The sequence below is a fragment of the Rousettus aegyptiacus genome, unplaced genomic scaffold, assembly GCF_014176215.1.
Source record: "Rousettus aegyptiacus isolate mRouAeg1 unplaced genomic scaffold, mRouAeg1.p scaffold_m13_p_5, whole genome shotgun sequence".
In the NCBI taxonomy this organism is placed as follows: Eukaryota; Metazoa; Chordata; class Mammalia; order Chiroptera; family Pteropodidae; genus Rousettus; species Rousettus aegyptiacus.
In genome coordinates, this window is record NW_023416308.1 from 112,798,635 (window position 1) to 112,810,858 (window position 12,224).

Genomic DNA, 12,224 nt, shown 5'->3' on the forward strand with positions numbered 1-12,224 from the left:
CTCTAAGGATGTGATATTTAAACAGACATTGGAGTGATGTATTTAGGGACCCAGAAATATTGATATTTGTGGGAAAAGCATTCCAGAGGGAGGGGAGACCCAGGGGAAGGAAAGAGTTTGGTACATTTGAAGAACAGCAAGACAGGTCAGTGAGACTAGAGCAGAGGGAGTGAGATTGACTGTGGCAGGAGAAGATAATGGAGAGAGAGGCAAACATCTCAACAATCACATTTTTACCCTCATGGTAAAAGTTTGGGTTTTATTCAAAGGAGATAGAACCATTGGAGGGCTTCAAGCATGAGAGTGAAAGAATCTGATTTATAAGACCCTGTGGTAGCTGAGAAAGGAATCAAGCGTAGAATGGAACTAGAGACATTAGGTAGGAGGGAGACTTATGATCACTCAAATCAGAAATAATGACTTAGACCAGTGTTAGCAGAGAAGGTGATAAGAACTTGTCAGATAAGACTTGCTGGGGGATTGTAGTTATTTAAGCAAAACTCCAAAATACTTATTGTAAAATGTTCAAAAGAAAAGGCTCGAATTACAAAGAAGATGCCCAACTTATTCTTCGTCAGCTCATGTCCTGATTCCATTTCTCTCAACTCCTTTCCAATCAGGCTACGGCTCTATCTAATACTCCCTGATCAGAAAACTACAATGGCTGTCCATCATTTCTGGCATCAAATCTGCACACACCATACAGGTGTTTAGTCTCCCACCCAGTCCCCTTGCTTTACCTGTTCAATCTCATCTTTTATCACTCAGTAAAAAAGCCTCAATTGTTTAAGGCCAGTCAGGGGCTCTGCAGTCTCCTGGACGTGATCTGTTACGTGATCTGACTTTAAGCCTCTACTTATCCTATTTTTCCTGCCAGGAATAACCTCGCATTATCTCGCTAATCCAAAATACTCATTTCCCTTCAAGGAACTTTTATCATCTGACAGATTTCCTTCCTCTCCTGTTATATAATGTTAGTTAATGTTGAAAAAATTAGTGTTTAAAAGGTTAATGTCTAAAAAACCTGAAAGGGTGACCAGAATTAAATATGAACAATAACTAAGTAAAAACACAATAATATATCTATTTCTACATCTGCATTTACATCTGTATCTATTGACTTGTATATTGCAGAGCACATCTGAATAGATATGTAAGAAACCAGAAATACTGCCTATCTCCAACAGACAGAACTAGGCGGCTGGGGACAGAGCAGATAAGGAAACAGTTCACTGCAAACTTTTGTTACTTTTGATTTTGTACAATGTGATTTTGTAAATGGCTATTTTTGATTTTGTAAATGGCTATTATTTTAATGTAAATAAACCAAGACACATGCTAAATCAATTAGAAAATACCGCATGATTAAAAGTCCTAATGTAGAATTTTTTTCCTAGTATTTCCAGGTATATAGCACAATGAGGAATGCACTCGGCTTTATGGTGAACGTTAAAGAAAATTTGTTTCTGATGTTTATTCATTTGTCCCTCTAATAAGCACACATTATTCACATTGTGTCAGAAACTGTGCTGGGCATTAGGGGTCTAGAGGCGAGCCACGAAGATAAGGTCCTTGCCCCCTCCCCATATGTTTATATACTGCCTTGAAATTATTTCATAGCCATCTCATGAGTGCATATCAAATCCTCCAATCAATTTGGAATGGTCAGATTCTCTGCCTTAAGAATTCTAAATGATATTTCCCTTGATAAATTCTTAAGCCCATTTATCTGATTTGCATTCCCTTCCTGCCACATGAGCTTGCCACTCATGCCCTGGACACTAGAGCAAGGAGTTGGATTTTATCTCAATATGGGGCTCAGGACTCCTCATGCTTCCCGCCAAAGCGAAACTCTGATTGCCCTTGCTCTGCCCCAGGGTGTGCATAGCTCTACTGTGCCCTACTCAGGCAGGTACTCTTAACAGTCCCGTCACTCTTCATTTGGCCTTGCTGCTGATGCCCTCTGGGCTTGCCCCAACTAGAACACCTCCTCTCTCATCTCTATCATCCAAAGGGGGAATGCGGAGCTGAGTTCCAAAGAGATAAACCCTGAAGGCTTTATCACAGGGACTGTGCTCACCTTGGCCTGCATTTCACACAGGTGGGCCATGAGCTCATCCAACTGAGTGGCTGCTGAGGTTTTAGGAGGTGATGGTGATTCCTTCTGCTCTTGAACCTCACTATAAGGAGAAAACAAAAATCAGACAAACACATCAAAACTCAAACAATGTTAAGCTCCACATTCCCCTTAAGGAACAGTTCTAAATTGTCATTCATTTTCCCAAAATAACTTAATTCAAGGGATGAACTCGATTTTGTACTATGTATTTATCTGGACACAAAAGATACTATGATCCAGGCTCTGAACTCAAGGAGCTTAAAGTTTGCTTGCCAAAATAAGGCATAAGCCTCTGTTAACATTTATAAAACAAAAGATAGGTGGTTTCTTAAAGTATGCGGAACAAGCGTTAGGAATGTAGAGAGGTCAAGGAGAGTTTATCAGAGGTGGGCAAGTGGGTGTGGATGGCCTCTGAAGAATGGAAAGGGTTTTGAAGACAAAGAACATTGTAGGTGGAGGGGAGGGAGAGGGAGAGAGAAGCTTAAACAAAAACAGCAGAAATGTGTTTAAAAACCCATGGCTAGGTAGTGTTTATACCAGTCATCCAAAGATAGCTCAACATTATGAAAAGGATTAATACAATTCATTATAGTAACGAACAAGAGAAAACTTTAAAAACATATTGATAGGCGATGAAAAGCAGTTAAAAGCAAATTCAACCACCATTCCTATTGTTTAAAATCAAGGGAGAAAAACTTCATAATCTGATAAACTATGTCTATAGGAAGTGATAAAGAGCCTTATATTTAAGAGTGGGACACTAAGCATGTTTCTAATTGAGAGAAAAGGACAAGGATCCTACTATCACTGCTGGTCTTCGACATTATTCTGGAATGCATTATCAAATGTATTTAGAAGTAAAAATAAAAGATGTATATATTTTGAAGAAAAAGGCAAAGCACTCTCCTATTTTCTTTTTAAATAGATGATATGATCATGTACTTAGACAATGTCAGGTAAATGATCTAACGATTATTATAATGAATAAAAATATCAGGATGGTGACTAGATACAAGAATAAAAAAATAATTAGTATAGTAATTAATATCCTTTCTATAGACCAGCAGTGACCAATTCAAAAATCCAATGAGAAAAAGAGAACGTTTATACAATACTAATTAAAAAATGACAAAACATCAAAGAATAAATTAAACATGAAATACATAAGATTTCTATGAAGAAAAACCACTGGCAGATATAAAAGAAGACCCACAGAAATAAAGATAATGATACGATGTCGGTTTCCCCCAATTAAACAGTAAATGCAATGCAATTCATGTAAAAATCCTAATAGAATTGGTCATGTTAATTAATAAGCCAATATTAAAATTCATAGGCTAGAATAGTCAAGACAAACTTGAAAAAAAAAAAAAAGAAAAAGAAGGAAGACTTATCCCGATAGATGCTAAATTCTATAAAGTGATAATAATTAAATTTGTGTGCACTGAATAGATCAAAAGAGTGGAATAGTGAACCCAGATACAGACTCCTGTACTTATGACACTGCCTATGATAAATGTGCCATTTAAAATCCTCAGAAACAGACTCCAAAGGCATGACAACCTATTTGGAACACAATAAAGTTAGATGCCTAACACACTATACACACAAGTAATTTTTAAATGAATTAAATATATAAATATTTTTAAACATAAAAATACTAGAAGAAAATGGATAATGTTGTTTATAATTTGGGGTGATGAAGACTTTCCAAAGGCATAAAACTCTGAAGTGAAGCCAAAAAAAATGCCAATAGTGTAAAAAAATTTTTAATAAGTAAATATTTAAAACAAATAATATTCAAATATAAAAAAGTCTCCAAATAATAAAAAGACATTCCAATAGAACCTGAGTTAAGGGAAAAAAAGGCAAATTTCAAAAAAAGAAATTTAAATGTTAACTATATAAAAATATGCTCATTCTCAATCTTTAAAATGCAAATTAAACAGTGAGTTACCAATTTTTACCCATTAGTCAAAATGTTGAAAGATTGACCGTGTTGGCAAAAGTCAGTATCATATCTACACATACACATTTACATGTACCATAGGTAGCTATGTAAATGTATAATATCCTTTGCAAGGCAGCATCTATCGATATTTCAAATGTAAATACCAATTTCACTTCCAAGACTCTACCTTACAGAAAAATTGGACATATCTATAAAGTAATTACAAGGACAGTCCTTAAAACACAAAACAATACAGTTTTTATGAACAAATTAAAACTAAACCAAATGGAGATATAGTCAAATAAATTATGGTTTATTCACACTATGGAATACCACGTGCTGCTAAAAAAAATACAGACATAGATTGACATGACCTAAGGGAGATTCTGAAGATACACTGTTAACACAATAAAGCAAATTGCAGGAAATTATGAAAAATCCTTCCATTTATGTAATTTTATAAGCACATACACATAAATGTGAATATGCCTACACAAAGGTATATAAGGAGATATACCTGACAGCAGTTACCTATAAAGCTGGCAATTAGGTGATGGAAGAAAGACTCCAAGAGAGGTAGGCTAGCTTTACTCCCTGTATACTTCTGAATTCTTTGACTTTTTTTAAGACTATTTTTTAGAGTTGTTTTAGGTTCACAGCAATATTGAGCAGAAGGTACTTCTTTGACTTTTTATATATATGAGTTTATAAAATAATTGTGGGTGGCGGACGGAGCGTCAGTAGCGCAGCTCTCACGTACGTCTGAGTTACACACGTGCTCATGTTCATATGTCAGGATTCTATAAACAACCTTCAGTAAATGGCATTAATGTGGTCATGATATTGTGATTCCTACTAAAAATTCTTCTTAAGAATAAAATTAATACATTAAATGTAGAAATTTTTTAAACTGCAGAGGAATATAAAGAAAACATTTGAACCACACATAATCCTCTTTTTGAGAGGCAATTAATTCCTCTACACGTTAGCTTATAGCTTTATGATATTCTATGATTGTGTGTAATTTCAGAAAATCTGAATGATTTTTTTCATGTTTTAAAGTGAACATTTTTCCATATCCTTATGCACATCTTTTTCTCTCCTTTGCAATCATAATAGCTAACATTTATTGAGTGTCCACATTAAGCCAGGCCCTCTGGAAAGAGTTTTACACATATACTCATTAAATCCTCATAACAATCTTAAGAGTAAGGTATTGTCACTCCTAGATGAAAAAAATGGGGCATAGAGAAGATAAAGACATTGCTCTACATAACACAGCTAGTAAACAACAGAGTTTGGGCCTACAGATAGCAAAGCTTCTGTTCCCTCTCACCAGGCTAAACTATCTCCCAAAATGATGTTTAAAGGATATATAAGTTTTCAAATGTGTAATGTGTCATGGTTTATAAAATCAATTATCTGTTGTTAGACACCTAGATTGTTTCTAACTTTTGCTGTCATCGTCATCAATACTGCTAACTAAATATTTGCACCCATATTTGTTTATTTCCATAGAGTAAATTTTGAGAAGCAGAAAAACTGGGTCACGCAGGCAACTGACTCGAGTAACGTTTATAATCAACGTTAACCAAGAGAGCTCAGTTAATGCCCACCAAACTGGCCCTCCTTCTCTCTTTTCTCTCTCTCATATGCACAGCTATAGAAAAAACCAACTAAGTTCTAAGTTTTTCGCTAAATATATTTTCAAAAATAAAAACATAAATTGACTACTTTACTTCTTTTTATGTAATTACCAACCAAGACACAAGTACAAGAAATATGGCTCTCTCCTCTCTTAAGGAAAGAGGACTCTCCCTTGGGTTGGGTGGGTACATGTCCAACTACTGACTGACTTGCATTTGATCATTTAACAACAGGAAAATGTAGGAGGAAAGTGGAAATCTACCCCTTTTAGGATAAAAGACTTTGCCTTTTAGGTACAACATGGCCTCTTGCCAGACATCAGATTTTTTTTTGTTTAAATCTGGAAACAAAAATGGTCAGGTATACAAGTGACTGATTCATTCCTTGGAGGTTCCAAGAAAGTGCAAAGAAGTAGGTTCCTCACAACTCTTTTCAGTCATAATCCCTCAGTAATTGCTGCTACTGGTATGTGTCTTGGAAATACAAAAGGTGGCTAGACTGTGAGTACATTCTTCTGGCCTGCTCCCAGGCATAGGATAAGTGTCGTTTTCAATGTGGATTTGTACAATTCTGAAAGCCTGTCCATCTCACAGTTGGGACATACTTGTGTTTATTCAAAGAATTTTTGCTGCGTTTTCAACCAGACTCCTAGCGCAATGAATAAAGGGAAGTAAATCATTGTCATGATACCCTAATGGTAATTGAGTCAGCAATATGACAGTCTAAGAAAGAAATGAGAGCTTTCAAAGAGTTGATGATTAAATCGCTACAGGAAATGTTCTCAAGAGAGGAACCTCAAATTAGAGCTCCTTTGATTTGTCCCCTTACTTCTTGAAAACAGCAAGGGTAGTTTGCTAGGCCAGCAGCAACAAGTTACTTCATTATTCAGGGTTTTAATAATATAAATCACAAGAGGTATTTAAGAGAATCCAGACTTCTCAAGTGAGGGACTTCTTTGTGCTGGATTTTCCCCCCATTCATTCCTGTTTTTATTAATTGTTTCTCTTTCTTCTTACCAAAATTATTTTCCTACTTGTAAAAAATACATTTCTAAATTATCAACCATAATGCTAATAATATATAACTTACAAGTATTTTTACATTGTAATATTCACAACTGGTATTGAATATACTTTCAAGGTCCAAAGTAATGTTTGCTTCATTAAAGCAAACCAGAGGAAATGGTGAACACAGAATGAAAGAATTCTAGTTTCTATCTGTACATGTCAGATTTGTCCACTCTTAATTATACAAGCCTCAGAGATTTGTACCAATCTATTACAGATCTACTGAGTCACCTGGATTTTGTATCAGTCTCCCACAAAGGTCTGCAAAGCAAGTATCATTCAGTAATGGGAAGGGTACCAGCTAAGGTCCGCTGCGAAAAGTACAAACACTGGGAGTACACAGGAGAAATTTAATCCAGAAATTTGATTACACAAGTGCTGCAAGAGCTAAAAAGCAAACAGAGGACACTGAGGGAACCCAGAGATTAGCCACAGCAGGAAGTCATTAGGCCACAGCGACAAAGCAAAGAGGCAAGTTACCAGAGCCCCGGGGCCCAGGTCAGCAGCAGGAGCTGGAACCACAGCCGAAGCCATGAAGGAGATAAAACTGCTGACAGAGACACGGTGAGGGGAGTGTGAGACGGGGGAGAAAGTGCCTTAAACTTCCCTGCCTCTCACCCTCCAGTCGCCCCACAGTGCTTCCCATTGGTGGAAGCCAGTGAGAAAAAAACTGGCCTGGAGCCTGCAAAACGCTGCCTACAGGGGTTGGCTCCCCTGTAATATAGAGTGGAGAGGGAGAGGAGGGACAGATGGGTCTGATAGGAGCTAGATCAGACTTCCTATGGGGGAGGGCCACCGACAAGTTAGTATTGTTGTGCCATCCATTGCTCACCATGACAGATCAGAGAAATGGCTGCTGGTTGGGCTGGTTTTCATGTTATATGTTCATTAGTGTCCCCATCAAAGTCATGGCATCCTGGATTTAAAAAGTTAAATATGTACTATGAGCCTAATGTGTGCTGGGTACTGTTTTTTTCGTTGTTGTTTTGTTTTGTTTTGTTGTTGTTTTGCTCTGTTTTGATATTTTTACAGAGGGGGTGACAGGGTCTGCCCCAGGCAACTTCCCAGAGGGAATTAACTGGCAGTTGTATTAATATAGCCTCCATCCCATCAGAGTAGAAAGTGGCCTCAAGTGGGAAGTTATAAAAAGACTTCTTGATAACCCAGGTCCTTCCCTTATTTGGTGTCGGAAATGCGCCACTGGCTGCAATTCTGAAACTACATAAGGTGTGGCATAGTACTCTGTACCAAGCATGAGCTGTGACTGTCTACTTTAAGACCTTTGTTTCCCAGACAGTTGTCTGATTTTTAAAACTGCAACTGGAGACAGAACGAGGAAAGTGGCCTTCTAATTTTTTTGGACTGTTGATGCTGCTTTGGTCAGTAGAAACAATTTAGTAAATGAATTTGTTTCAATATGTAACTTTTATGAAAAAGGAAGTCCTTCCATCCACTAAAAAATGTTGAGTGAATATGGAATGAAGCAGTCTACACTCATCAGTCTGTCATCAAGACCCATTACCTTAGTTCAGCCTTGAACTAAGACCCACTCTCTTAGTTCAGCTCCTACTCTGTTGGCATCTTGCTGAAATTTCTGTTGGTGGCCTGGAATAGCTGGGCCAAACACCTGTGATGATTCGACCTATTTATACTATTTCAAGTGGTGAAGAAAACAGAAGAGCCCATCAGCCTGGACACCCATCTAGAAGCGAGGCACCTTGGGACGTTGCCAAGTCAGCCTGGCCAAATTCCACCTCTGCTCGAAGAGTATGGAGAGAGGAGGAAGGTGATGGGTAAATTCTAAGCAAATTTATGTCCAAACACAGACTGAATAATCATCTAATCACTTTAATTTTTTCAAGTATTTAATAATAAAAAAAATACCTGTAGACATTGGGTTCCTGGATATTGGTAGTATACACGAGCTGCACCTAAGACGGAGTGACAGAGAGCAAAGAATAAATTCCTGTTAGTAGAATGTCAGCACTTATCTACACCCAAAATGAGAGGATGTTTCTAGCTTGATAACTAGCACATCTCTGAGACCTTTTTTTAGAAGGCAGAGGAATACCAGCCACCTCGCAGAGAGAAAGGCCAAATTCTAAGCAGAGTAGCTGGCATGTGAACAAATAATGGTGCCCCTCTCCTTGCCCTAAAAGCACTGAAATAGAGAAGTACCCAGATAGAAACCACCGAACACATAAAATGAGTCAGCAAAAAGCCCCTTTAACTAGACAGGATGGTGTCTAGAAAAAGGCTCTAACATGATCAGACTTAACACACTAAAAGAAATAATGTGGGACTCTAAGGGAAGGTTGGTCCACAACTCATTTATTTATTGAACAAATATTCATTGAGTACCTGTCATGTGCCAGGGCTGGAAATGTACCAGCCAAAAAATAAAACAAATCAAAACAAACGGATGAAAATTGTCTACCCTGGACCTTGTGAAAAACAGATAATAAATAAATTAATGTGTAAAACATAAATTAATTAATATGCAAAATGAATTGGGGTGGAAGAAATGGCAATTAAAAATATATTGACTACCATTAAAAAATAATGAAATCTTACTATTTGTGAGAACGTGGATGGACTTAGAAGGTATTATGCTAAATGAAATAAGTCAGACAGAGAAAGACAAATACCATATGATTTCACTTATATATGAAATCTAAAAAACTAAATAAACAAAACAGAAACAAACTCATAGATACTGAGAACAAAACTGATAGTTGTCAGATGGGAGGGGCCTTGGGGGCCTGGGTGAAAAAGGTGAAGGGATTAAGCACAAATTGGCAGTTACAAAACAGTCATGGGGATGTAAAGTACGGCATAGGGAATATAGTCAATAATATTGTAATAACTATGTGTGGTACCAGCTGAGTACTAGACTTATCGAGGGGATCACTTCTATATATAAATGTCTAATCACTATGCTGTACACCTGAAACTAATATAATATTGAATGTCAACTGTAACTGAAAAATAAAATAATAAAAACATAAATAATAAATAAATAAGATAAACATACTGATCGGGAAAGGACTCACTGAGAAAGGGATTCTTGAGTGAGAACTGATAGGAGGTGAGAAAAGTTTGCAGATATCAGGGGTAACCTGGTCCAGGTGGAAGGAAGAGCAAGAAGGGCACCCTGGAGCATTTGTGGCCTGAGCAGAGTGAACCAGTGAGACAGGGACAAAAGGTAAAGGGAGCCAGATCACATAAGTAGAGTGACCATATAATTCATTGTTCAAACCAGGAACACTTCTGAAAATGAAAGGGATACTAAGAATAATTAATATTATATGCTTTTTAAAATAGGTATTTGTACACCAAAAGTTTTGTTTTCTTATATTGGAGGAACTATGAAATAATTCTATTCAAAACTTAATTTCAAGACCAAATTTTCTAGAATATTTTTAAATGACATATAGCTATAAACATTAAATCAAAAAAAATTTTTTTAAGAGTTTCACATTAATTGAACATTTTAAAACAGTACAAGTAGATAATTATTTCTGATATAGGTTCACACACTTAAGTCAGTTACTTAGTCATTGCTGTCTCTGACATTGCAATGTAGAATTTTTTCTGAACCTGTCTTTTGTTTATATGGTATTTATTTATTTATTTATTTATTTATTTATTTATTTTACTGCGTAAGACCAGATTTTTATTTAAAGATATTTGAAGCTGTGGTCACCAATTGCTGAAATTTAGTTTAATGAATCATAATATTAAAAATAAAACACTTAAAAGTTTATAATTTCCACTATAGTTATATCATATTTTAGTATGATGTATATTATCTATTTTAATAAAGTTTTTTTTCTTCTCCTTTAAGTTATTACACAGATTTTATATAATTGCTACCTCCTGCACAGCTGCATTTTATGGTTAATATATTTGGAACAGTTGACACTTTTAACTGATGCCTCTCTGTAAACCATAATATTTTTAAATGAGAAAGTACTCCCTCTCTAGATCCGCATGAACCTGTAAGTTCAGAGAAAAATCTGCTTAATAAAAGGTATTCTCAATTCTGTTTTCCATATTAAATCGTATAAATATTTCAGCTCCAATATTTTCACAGGAGCTAGTTTTATTTCAGAACACCTTTCTTCAAAATTTTTACAGGACAGAGCTTTTAAGTTGTCTCTCTGTGTGATCCCTCTTAACATTTTATCAAATATGGAAACTGCAAAATCATAGGCCTTTACAATTTCATCCCATTTTGGTGGAGAATATAAATTTATCCAATTACAAGTAGGAGCTCTGTTGAAGTCAAAATTTTTCCAAAGCATATTTTCATATTAGGTAATTAAACCATTTGAGTTCTCATCTTTTGATCTGTTCAATTTCTCCCTGGTTTTCGAAGGCAGAGATTTGAGCTTCTGCCTTTTTGCAAGTTTTGTTTTATGTAATTGCAACTTGCTAAAAGCTTCAAAAGCGAATATTCCTGCTCCATCCATTGAATAATTTGATTAAACTTTTCCAACTGATTTTGCACACAAGGTGACCTAAATTTAGGTTGCTTTACAATGTGGTTTTTCAAAGCCTCAGGCATTCCTAAAATCCAATAGATGACAGGGAATACAGAGATACAGCTATGCTGAAATATTTTGGGATTCAACATCAGCTCTGTCACAAATATTTTGCAGATGAGTTTACACACACACACACACACACACACACACACACATACACACTACTTGGTATATATGTACATACACACCCTGATTGTGCATGTATATAAATTTCGACAATTGTAGTTTCTATTTTGAGTGGTAGAATACTGTAGCTCATATGAATGCAGTCATCAATTTTGTGCACATCACAACCAATTCCAAGCACATTTTTACTCCACAGGTTTTTCAGTATTTAAGAACATTGTTTTTACCACAATGCTGTGCTCCACCAAAATCCATATTCTTATTCTTACTACCATCCCCCATAAAAAAACCAACATCATATCTTCATTGTTAAACTTTTCAACTCAATTACAATTGTATATATATTTTTATATATTGTATATACTGTAAACATGTGTAATTGCATATATATAATATAATTGTATAAAAATGGTATATAACAATGTCAGATGTTTAATTTTGACCCTTTGAATTGGATGAAAAATTAAACAATTTTGGAATTGACAAATTCTCTAACTGGGGTCTCTGCTGACACTGATATAAATCTGACCTTATTTGGTGGTTTTGCAAAGCTGTGCCTCACAATGACATGTAAACATACCTCCTGCAGCTGTACACGTTCAGTCATCATCTTTGTGCTCATTCTTCTTAAATTATTAACTTTTGAAATAGATGCGGATGCCTCTTCACCATATCTGTGTTTTCTGGCTTTTAAAAGGACAGTGATATTTCTACTTGCCTCCATGGTGCACAGTAAATGTCGACAAGTATTTTGTGTAAATTAC

At 35.9% G+C, this 12,224-nt stretch overlaps 1 protein-coding gene across 1 annotated transcript in view; it reads right to left on the reverse strand.

Moving 5' to 3' along the window:
• The window catches only part of LPXN (leupaxin), a 31,311-nt gene that overhangs the window by 12,247 nt on the left and 6,840 nt on the right, over window positions 1-12,224 (reverse strand). Inside the window, exons 3-4 of the mRNA XM_016119033.2 lie at window positions 8,669-8,715; window positions 2,081-2,180 (exon numbers count right to left, since the gene is read on the reverse strand). Coding sequence (XP_015974519.1) covers window positions 2,081-2,180; window positions 8,669-8,715 — 147 coding nt within the window. The remainder of the gene's footprint in view (window positions 1-2,080; window positions 2,181-8,668; window positions 8,716-12,224) is intronic.